At 36.0% G+C, this 11658-nt stretch overlaps 1 protein-coding gene across 3 annotated transcripts in view; it reads right to left on the bottom strand.

Annotated features, from left to right (window-relative positions):
• Positions 1 to 11658, bottom strand: part of Ttc29 (tetratricopeptide repeat domain 29) — a 192749-nt gene that overhangs the window by 78153 nt on the left and 102938 nt on the right. For all 3 annotated transcript variants that reach the window (XM_005386666.1, XM_013515339.1, XM_013515340.1), the window contains one exon: positions 3943 to 4066. In XM_005386666.1, the coding sequence (XP_005386723.1) occupies positions 3943 to 4066 (124 nt within the window). The remainder of the gene's footprint in view (positions 1 to 3942; positions 4067 to 11658) is intronic.

The following is an 11658-nucleotide window of genomic DNA, read 5'->3' on the forward strand; positions in this document are numbered from 1 at the left end:
GTGAGTTTGAGACCAGCCTGGGCTACAAAGTGAGCTCAGGTCTAGCCTGAACTGCACAGTGAGACCCTGTCTCAAAAAGACAAAAAACAAAACAAAACAAAAAAACGATTTGATAGTAGCAGAGACAGACACAGAAGAGATGCTGGTGGATCTGAAATCTATTTTGTTGCCATAGAGGTTAGGATTTGCTTCTGGGTTATATGCAGCAGGGGAAAAGGACATCCAGGTGTTTGATTTCATCAACTGGGCTATGGGATAATTATGTCAATTATCAAAATATGAAAGATTAGAGAATGGTAGGTCAAGGGAAGGGGCATTATATAAAGCTTTGGAGGTCTATTAGACATCCAGGTGAAGTCATTAAATAAGTAGTTAGCTTTCCTGACCCCTAGAAGAGATCAGAATTAGAAATTCAGATTTGGTAGAGAAATATATTTAAGAGAATTTGAGTTTAGTTTTTAGGGGGTTATATTTAAACTCACTCAATGCAAGTGTCCAGTTGATTATAAATCTGGAGTTGAGGGGAGACAATCAAAGCCTGAGGTACTAAGGAGCTAAAACTTATACTGTATTCAATATACAAAGTGTGATCAGAAAATATGGCAAATTTTAAATTTGTAAAAATTTATTTCAGTAAATGATACAGTTCCAAAAGTTCTATTTTCTGAGTATCTATAGCTGTGCTGTTGTGGCTGCTTTGATGTCTTGAACTGATTCAAAACATTTACCTTTGTTGTCCGTTTTGACTTTGGGGAAAGAGCCAGAAGCTGCACCAACCATTAATGTGTATATGAATCTGCCTTTCCTTTGGCTGATACTCGGCAGCAGCATTCACTGTATTTTTTTTTTAATCACACCTTGTAAAGACTCTCATGAAAGAGACTTCCAGAACTTCTTCAGAAAATTGCAAGAATAATGGGGTCAGTGTTTGAAAAGAGGGGGAGCGTTTTGGAGGAGATTAATGGCAATGTATCTTTTACCATAATGAAATCGCTTGATCACTCTTTGTATGCTAATGCTCTACTAGGTACTATATAATTTGTTTTGTGTGTGTGGTCCTGAGGATTGAACTCAGGGTTTTCATACTGAGCTATATATCCCTAAAAGTTTTGAGTCAGGGTCTTGCTACATTGCCCAGGGAGGACTCAAACTTGAGACACTCCTGCTTCAGTATCTGAGAATGCTGGGACTATGTGAATGTGTTGCTATGCCCAATTCATATAATTATTTTAAAATTTATCCTTTCATAGTTAGTGTTCAAGGTATCTTGTTATTGACAATGGAAGGATGAAAAAACTCATCCTTCAAACTCAAAAGGCGCACTTCAAACTCAGGTGGACGAAAACCAAGATAGTTCCTCTTTGCTTGTTCTTGGGAAAGCTTGTGGTGCAAATGCCTCATGAAATTGTCTAGCTATGAACTGGAATAAAGGCATCTGATATAGTTAGTGAACACTGATGAGATACTGAAAAGCAGAGACATAAAATCATCTGTTGCTAACATTTTCCTAGGAAATTCTTTGTACAACTCAAAGAAAATTCAAGTTCTCAAGGTTCTTACCCTATATTAAAAAGAGAAGGAAAATTAATAATCATCACTTGTTCTAATAAATCTAGTTTGTTGTACCTAATACTTTTAAATCAAACTCTTAGTAATGATTTAACAATTCAGAGTCAGCCTGGAAAGACATCAGTACCCTTTTTAACTTAGAGAATGTTCATGAAATAATGCTTAATGCTAAGGTCCAAAAATGAAATATAACTTTAATAATTGGAGTAACAAACCAAGCTTTGTTTTGAAGGGTTTGATATACAAACACTGTTATGGTATTACCTACTTAAAATTATATTATCTATGAGTGAATATTTATTATAGGAATTACTACAGTGGATGAACTTGTGCATTGGTAATATACATATTTGAAGGTAGCACGAAAATCTGAAATCCTTCAAATTTATTATTAAAATATGAAAGAGGTTGATAAAAATTAACTTTCAGCCTTGACACAGTTTTGAATATTAATTTTTTTCCCAAGAATCACAAATCAGAGTATAAAACACACACTGGTCCAAGTAACAAAAATGCAAGTGTAAAAATATTGCCCTCCCTCACATATTATTTTCCCTATTTTTCTGTAATTAGGATAATAAAGGCTGATACTCAGAGTTCAGGTTATAATAAGGGGCTGGATTTGGGGCATGGATAAAATAATTTAGTGTTTTTACATTTGTGTTCTGAAAAACAACCCCTTCAAAAACAAATCTGTTGTATGTATTAGGAACGTTATTTTTGCTGCCATGGCATGATGTTTTCACTAGACTGTAAGCCTCATAAGGGTGTAAATTGTTTTTTACACTACTGTATCCTGAGAGGTAAACAAAAGCAAATACAAATCAACCCGAGGGCTGAGAGAGCAGAGGGTGGTCCTGCACAGATGGCTGGAGCTGAGGCAGCAGGACAAAGGAACAAGGACAAAGGAAGAACCCGAGGGCAGCTGGGGCAGCACACAGGGAAGGCATGAAGGAAGATGGGAAATGAAGCGAGGAAAGTGGAGACAAGAGGGAGAGGGTAAGAGAACAAGGTTCAGAGGCCAGGAAAGAGGAGGCCAGAGACTGGGGACATGGCCAATGGGAAAGATGGAGGGACAGGGTGCTGTGGGTCCCAGCAAAGAGAGGGGGCAAAGGGACAGGGGGAGCAAGAGAGAGTTGAGAGAAAAGAGAACTCACACCTTGTTTGCAAGGACTGGGTCTGAAGAAATACTAGCCTCATTCATTCAAATTAATTTCTCACTCCTTCCCTTAAAAATCCTAACTCATTCCAACATGAAGTCAACTTTATGACAAATAACAGAGCAATGCAGTGAGTAAGCGTGTGGGTTTGAATGCTACTGCCACCTTGAATTGGGACTTGGTGTGACTGGGGTCTCCAAGGGTCTGGAAGAGAGCAATTATTTATCTCACTAGACGTGTACAGAATAATAACAGCTAATGCTTTCATAGATAGCACTTACTGGAAAGCACTATTCCAGGTGCTTAAGTATACTAATTACTCACAGTCACCTTAAAGGTGAGGTATTTGAGGCACCTGAAAGTATAAGCAACTTGCTCCAGATCCCGGATCTTGTAAGTGAAGAGCAGTCAGGTTTAGAGTTAGAACTTTTAATCACTATATGCACAGCCTCTTGATGAAATTAAAATGGAGTATATGAACAAAGTTAGAGAACATAATTACCCTAAAAAAATGGATCTTATACATGATCAAAACACCAGTTATAACTAGCAAGATAGGCTTCTTTCATATAATTTCTCATGAAGAGTACAGTTAACAAGAGACAAAATTGGGTTAAGTAAAAAATCCATTACAACCAGTGCATTTTTACCAATAATGGCTTCTTAAATGAGATAATTTTACTTAATTTCATTTTAGACTTTTTTCTCTTCTTTATTTTTTTTTTTCCACAGACCCAAACTGTTGTTGAAACTCCACTTTAAATTCCCTTCAAAAATCATTCTTAGGGTTGTCACTTCTTCTCCTGGGCAACTCTGCATGGGACATCACAGCTGGACTGATGAAACAGGAGTTTGGAGCAAGAGGGATGAATCTCAGGGTACTCATATGAGAAGAACCAATTGTTACTGGAAAGTTCCTTAGAATTTAAATATTTGAATTGCTCCTCAAATGCAAAGTCACTTGGAATCTTTACTGACTGTGAATTTATGAATCAGGGTTAACAGCTCCTGAGGTCTGTGCCCCAGATAGCACCAAGGGACCCCAAGAAGAGGAAGAGGAGGGAGATGTTTCTCTCCCTGCTCCTAGACTTGTAATTAACTCCTTTCTCACCCTCAGACATTCTGCATAATACACTGTGGGAAGATGAGGATCAAATGAGAGTGGACTTTTCACACTGCAGATTTCTCCATGATAAGAAACACACGTACTCACGTTTTCATTATAGATGTCCCCAAGCTTTGTACTCGCTCTCACAATGTCCAAGCTCTGAAAGTTGTTTCTTGCAATTTCCACAACTTTTTTCAAGTATTTAATTGCTTCTGTCATTTTTCCTTGGCTAGAAATAAATAAAATTGGAAAGCATTGCAATATCATCTTAGTGTCACACTGCAAAGAAGATATTTTGTGCCATTGCTGTGGCAAATGCGAGATGGTTGTCAGGATAATGAAAATAAATACCAAATTAGCAAATATATGGCTTCTTTGTCAGAGTTAAAACTCCGGCTTAATGTGTTAAAACTTATGTCATTTAAGTCGCACATAGCAATGTTGTGTATTCTGGAGTTACAACCTTTGAACTTTTAAACCTTCATACATGGTTAATGGGAATATAAGATGATATAGCTGCTTTGGCAAACAGTTTGGCAGTTCCTCCAAAATTTTATATAGTTACCATAAAACCTAGAAATTTAACTTCACAATATATAACCAAGAGCATTGAAAACACATATCCACACAAAACCTTGTACAGGAATTCTCACAGCAACAGTATTTACAATAGTCAAGGAGTGGAAACAACCCAAAGGTCCATCAGTCAATGAGTGGGTCAACAAAGTGGGATATTCTTACAATAGAATATTGCTTAATTGTAGAAAGGAAGAAAGTACTGACATATGTTAAAACACGGGTGGAACCTGAAAACATACTAAATGAAAGAAACCAGACACGAGAGACCATATGATTCTGTTTACATGACTGTCTTAGTTACTTTTCTCTCGTTGCTGAGACAAAATACCTGATGCCCAATATTAAGGAAGGAAAGGTTTATTTAGTTCACAGTCTGTGGAGGTTTCAGTCCATATTCAGCTGGTTCCAAAGCAGGGTGGCACATGGCAGAGGAGAACACTTCATGGCGGCGGAAGACAGCAAAACAAGAGGGAGGAATGGTGGCAAGCAGCCTCTTTCCCTCCCTTACATTGTATGCAAACTTCCTGCCAGACAGCGGTGTAGCACTCACATGCATAATCCCAGCATCGGATCATGGATCAATCACAAATTCTAGAAGCCCGCTCCATAAATGCATGAGGCTTTGGGGGGACATGCAGACACAAACCATAACAATGACATAGCCAAGATATGCAAATCCATGGAGACAGACAGCAGGTCAGGGGCTGTTCGAGGTAGAGGAGTGGGGAATGGGGAGTGACTGATGATCAGTATAAGGTTTCTTTCTAGAGTGAGGAAAAGTCTGGAAATCAGATAGTTGTCATGGTTACACAGCTCTGTGACTATACTAAAACCACTGAATTTGTAGGCTTTAAATGAGAGAATTGTATGGTATATGAATTACATCTCAATGAAACTGTTTTCTTTTAAAAAGAAACTTAAAACATTTTATAAAAGATGAATGTTTATTTTTATAAGGGTCCCTGAAGCAGTGAAATCTCAGGGCACTAAAGTCACACATGTTATATATTCTGGCAAAATACTCAGAGGACATGATTTCCAGCAGAGTGCTTGGCACATACTAGGCATTTATATATTTTTGAATGAAAGAATAGTAGAAAATTTGAGAAGGGAAATGCTTATGTAGTACACGTGGATGTTGAAGTTCAGGGTATATCATGAAAATCTCAGCCACATGGACATTTGGAGCTCATGACTAAAGTGACCCCAATATCAAAAAACTTCCAGAATGCAGCAAATGTCTTAAAATATGCTAATTGTCTGAAGAAAATGGTTACCACCCTTGCAGAGTTTCATAGTGAATTTGAAGAGATGGATGTATAGATTCTTACATGAAGTTAGTTGTAATAGGCACTATACTCGATAGACAGTGCTTTGAAACCTAAAGCATATGTATTTGAACAAATCAAGGATGTGAGAGGTAAATTTACCAGTATTTATCCCCATTTTTTTTTTTTTTTTTTTTTTTTTAGTACTGGGAACTGAACCCAGGGCATTCTGACCCTGAGCTGCATGCTCTATATAATTTTGAGACAGGCTCTAAGCTGTCTTTGCAGGACTGGAATTTGTGATCCTCTTGCCTCAGCCTCTCTCAGTGCTGGGATTACAATCACGTGTAACCATTGTATCCAGCTGCATTTATACGAATTTGAAAAATTATAATACACACCATGAGGGACATCTTTGAATTCTGAGCTGCATAAAATGTTTGCTGTGCTTGTTGATTCCCCAGCCACGGCTTTCTTCTTCCTCCACCTTCACCCACATCATAATATAGGTTGACTCACTGCTGTTAGCCGTCTCCTCTTTCTCCAGATGTTTTTCCATCCTCAGTATTTGCCATTGTTGGGTTCCTTCAAGTCCCTCAATTCTTTTGTGTCTCTTACTTGTTTTCTGGATCTCATATGAATTTGAGATCTCTGCCTACCCAAACCTGTGTCTTTCCAGAGTTCTGGCTAGGACCTTCCTCCTCCTGCCTCTCACAGAGGATGGCTATTAGTGGTGTAACCTAAATCCTAGATACACATATCTGGCAAATCTCTATTTCTGACCCAAATCCCTCCTACACCCCAGACTCCCCTTTCCAATTTCCCAGATCTTCCTTAGCCTGCAGAGGAAGACAGTTCCTGCCAAGGGCTTATCGTTGAGGATAACATCTAATGATGAGGTTGATGGTGTTACTGGAATGCCTCTTCATAGCAGTCTCATAAAGCACACATGCATAATTTAGTGAATTTTTCTCACAAAATGAGATCACTCAAGATTTTTTACTGTGGTTTCTAAATATGACTTCAAATTCTTTCGGCTGTTTCTAAAGCCCACACCTAACTCATGAACACTGAGCTGCAACTGGGGCTATTCAAAAGAATGTGTCAAACAAATATGACAGCAAGCATATTTAGGGGAGTTTGTTTGAAACACATAGCAGCAGAATTGGGGATATTAAGTGGCATAACCTTCCAAGATTTGGATAATAGCATTTATTTTCATAGATAAACAGTGACATGTTTATAAAATAAGATAACTTGCAAGTGACAGTGCGCTGTAGGGGATGTTAGAAAGATGTAGGTGTGAATCCACGTCAGCCTTTCAGATGAATAAATTAGATCACATCCCAGTTGTGAGCTGAAGAAAATATGTGTTTTTTAGAATGACCACAAACTGCTGTGAGATGAAAATTTGTGCAAATATAAAGCCTGACAAATAGTAGGGATTAAATACCAGGCTGCTATTATGATTACGGTCTATCCTCGAAATAAATGGTTATCATATTAGCATCTATCTACTTGATACTGTCTAGCACAATTTGAAAAGAAAATTCAGTGTAGGTAAGCATAATGTTTTGAAAACTTTTCATCATACAGTGAACTGAACACTATTATTTTTACAAATGATCTGGAAAACCAACACGTAAAATCCTGGCATTTACTTTCTAGGGATTAGAGTCAACTAATTTTTTTTTTTTAAATATGGGTATCAGGTATAGAAAATGAATTTTTCCTTCCTTTTTGTTGGTAAAAAATGCTGTGCAAATAAGAAATAAAGTAGAAATTTATATTTCCTGAATTTGTGAGTATTGATTTCTATAATTCTATTCTTATATTTTTTAACAAAATTGTGACTAATTTTCCACAGGCCAGTTCTCTAGAAAGGTTATGAATTATTTGAGGAATTGCTCAAATGCAAGCATAGAGTAAAATATAATGAGTTCACTAATTATTTTAATTGATATATTTGCTTTGTGTGCAAACCAAAAAGTATTGAGACAATTCAAGGATAGAAAATGTCAATAAATAAAAGTCAAATATATAAATTAATAAAACAAATATAAATTTCTAGAGGTAACATGTTTTATCAAATTGACATTAACTTTTCAAGCTGTTTCAAGAAAAAAGAGAAGTGGAGACATTTTTGCATTTCACTTTTAAAATTTAGGAAAAATTTAATAATAATATTATTTATCTGAAATGTAGAAGCTTATTTATGTTCATGTGTTGAAAGCAGATATATTTTTGAAGGAAATACATTTTAGACTAGGTTTGGCCTGTTGAGGACCGTTAACTCAAAAAAATCAGCAACAAAGACCAAGTTCAGTGAACAAGAAATATAAAATTGTGTAAATAAAAATATTGCTGGGTGATTCAAGTGGTTTCTTTTCTCCCCAAAGAGCAACAGACCTCCAAAACATCCAGAATTATCCTGGACTTGCTCTAACATATAATACTCGGGGAACATCCTTCTATTATAAATGATATGCTACACTCAATAAATGCACAACTCTACAGACTGCAAGCAAGGTTTGTAATACAGCAGCTGAAAACATACACAATATATATTGGTTAAAGGATTTCCAAATGTGAAATGCAACAATAGATACAGAAGTCAGTCTTTCCCTGGAAGATGAAAAAAAATAAAATATTTTCCTACAGAAGGGCTACAGAATATTTGTGTAAGTTCAAGGGCAAGGTTAAAATGTTAGACAAATATTAATTCCAGTTTTCTATATGCAGTGCACAGGTGCAACTTGAACAGCATATTATATGGTATAATCATTAAATTCATTCAACCAGACCTTAGAGAGTTAAAAACATATATTCTGAGGAACAGGACTCCTCGGTCCAAAGAATGAGAATGAAACAGTGCAGAATATTTGTGTATCAAGGTGATTCCAGTTTCCAACTGGGAAAACAGGACTGTTACCACCCACGTCCCCTGACAACTGTCCAATTATGTATATCACACTTGGCCTACTGTTTGCAGTAGAAGTAATCAATAAAGGATGTGGTTGAGTGAACATAGATTTTGGTTGAACCAATGCATGAAAACTTAATCATTTACTCAGGGAGAAGAAATCAAATAGAGCAGAGATGAAACAGCCACTAAGGGGTTTGTTGATTGTGCCACCAAGTTTGTGGGCCACAGATGAAAGTAATAAGGCAAATGGGATCAGTGACAGGAGAAAATGTGAAAAGCTAGTCTTAATTTCATGAATTAATAGAAATGTTTTGATGTATTTTTTGGTCATTTTTAGGAAATTTTGCATTGAAGCCTGGATGTTCCATTTTAAAGAATATATGAAAATTACTAGGGCATGTCATTTCTGTCAAGCAAGAAGAAATTAATTTTCAGCTATAATAGAAAGGTAATTTCCACACTTGAAACTTTGTACTGATTGATTTAAAGATCTACACTGTGGAAAGTTTTCTAGGAGATAATCTAATCAGAGTTCACAAGGAAATTGACAGTTGGTAGGGGATAAACCCAGAGACGGGCCAGTTGTGACCAATGTATCATGAACACATTTTTGTGATATTTTTCTAGATTCTTCTAGACTGTCACCCTCACTATGGTAAAAAATTGTGGTATTTCAGTAAGTTAGTTATTTCAGTAAATGAGGTAATATGTGTATTATGTATTATGAGTACACACACACACACACACACACACACACACACATACACCCCATAAGGAAAATTGAAGATGGTCATTTCTGCATTTACCTGGATTACCTATCTATATAATAATAATATTTACATCTTAATTTCCAACTCATTTTTTCTTTCATAAATGGGCCATAATCCTGGTTTTACAATAGCATCATAAAGCAATTTTAGAACAAATTTTTTTTCACTAGTATTTGAAGTAAGGGGTAAAGACAATGCAAATGGTGATTTTCTTTTCTATTGCTTTTATCCCCTTGTGCAATTAAATTCCTCACATCAATGGCAAAAGTAACAAAACTTGTTCACTATTAAAAGCTTCCTCAATCTCTAATGCTACGTCTGGGTCTAGGCATCTCCAAATGGGCAACACTACATTACCAAATCCTCAGTCATGAGAGAAAGTGATACATTTTTCAACTGAGGGACTAGTATAAATTCTTATAACCATTTTAGAAGCTTCCAGGCTTAGAGCTTATTCACCTTTCATGCATGCTCAGCTGATGGCCTTAGACACACACTTATTTTAGACATGGCTATCCTCTTCCATTTCCTTTAAAGAGATAAAATATGTTTATAGAGATAGGGCTACCATTAGTGAAACTGGCACAATTGCACAGGTTAGGGAAAAGAGATTTAGAGGTGACGCTAAGCTTCATACACAGCTTGATTTATTTCTCAGCTGCCACCACCACAATTTCCTCTGTTTTGGCTGTGTTCCATCCCTTGCATGTTACTGCTAATCTGCAAGAGGACAGTTTAGGTCTATGAAAAGATGATACATATATATGTGTGTGTATATATGCATGTGTGGACATACATGTTTACTGAAAAATACCAAACCATCAAAGCAACATTTTCTAAAAATAACCACAAATGTTGTATCCCATGATTTTGCTATTTAATGGACTTGATTTAATAATGCTTCTCAGATATCTAGGGTACTGGTGTCTACCTAGATAGAATTTTTGGTTTTAAAACATTTCCCTTTCAAAAGATCATATTTAAATTATTTTGCATTGTACTTGAATTCTTGTTGAAAAAACATGCCAGGCTAACACTCCCTGGAGCATTCTTCTATAACTACCCATGCTGTGAAATGCCAGATTTGCATGGGAAATTTGTGGCCTTCAGAGATTTTCCCCCTGTGACCTTAGAAGAAATGTCCTCTGTAATCTCCTGTACATTGTATAACATTTTAAAATAAGACCCTATGTCTACTGTATGAATCATTGATAGCTTTATCATACTATTGTAGAAGGGAATCCTTAGAAGTGGAATTCTTTTTATTTGGTATAAAAGTGAAATGAGAATAGGTCATCTTGTTCCATTATATGTTTTCCCTGAGGCAAGTGGCTGGATTGCTCAGAATTTTGGGACAGAATTGTTCCTCTGTCTATGAAAAACACACTCAATGTTGTGACTGATCAAATACAGCTGTATATATTCCCCCTCCTAAACCTCAAATAATACATATGCAACAATTAAAACATTAGATTATCTCTTATTGCAAAACATATCAGACAACTGTTCAACTTTTCCCCCTTTTTTTTGATTGTACAGACCAGAAATATCAGATCTTGAGGTGGAGAATAAACATTACAGATGAAACACAGGTGGACAAGGTGAGAATTATTCAAAACTAATTTCGTGGTTCCAGAACTATCAAAAATAAAGACAATCATCTGTCAAAAGGGCAGTCTAATATTTGTCCTGTAACAAATACTGTCACGGTACTTGTGACAAGTGCTCAGGGAGTTTTTACAGAAGAAATATTTTCTCCATCCCTTTAGTTATGTTTGGATACAATGAAAAAGTCATTTTGTAAAATTATTTTATGAACAAGGTCAGGGATGCATTTAGGTAACTGTATAGGCCTAGGCCAGGTTTGTTATCTGTGGAAAGACAAGGAGTCTAATGATTTTCTACTGATTTCGGGCAGCAATAACAGCAGGGTCAAGTAATTTAATAGACAAAATGAACTAGAGAAAAGAGCACAAAATAGACAATAAATTGACATTAAATTTAAATAGACATTGAATTGACATTAAACACAAAGAGACATTAAATTGAATACTTACCAATCTCTTCTTTGTGTTCTCTTTTTTGTTATTTGGAAAGTAAAGCTTTTAAGAGACAACTGGTTTGGTCATCAAAGAACTAGTTAACAGTTTTTACTTGGATACTGGCCCTGTCTTTCTTAAGTAAATTTCCATACTCTCCTCATTAAATATATCTGTGTTCCTAAACCATTTATTCACTGATGATTCTGTTTTATTTAGTATTTTAAAAGATACCTTTC

The sequence above is a fragment of the Chinchilla lanigera genome, unplaced genomic scaffold, assembly GCF_000276665.1.
Source record: "Chinchilla lanigera isolate Chin_1 unplaced genomic scaffold, ChiLan1.0 scaffold00027, whole genome shotgun sequence".
In the NCBI taxonomy this organism is placed as follows: Eukaryota; Metazoa; Chordata; class Mammalia; order Rodentia; family Chinchillidae; genus Chinchilla; species Chinchilla lanigera.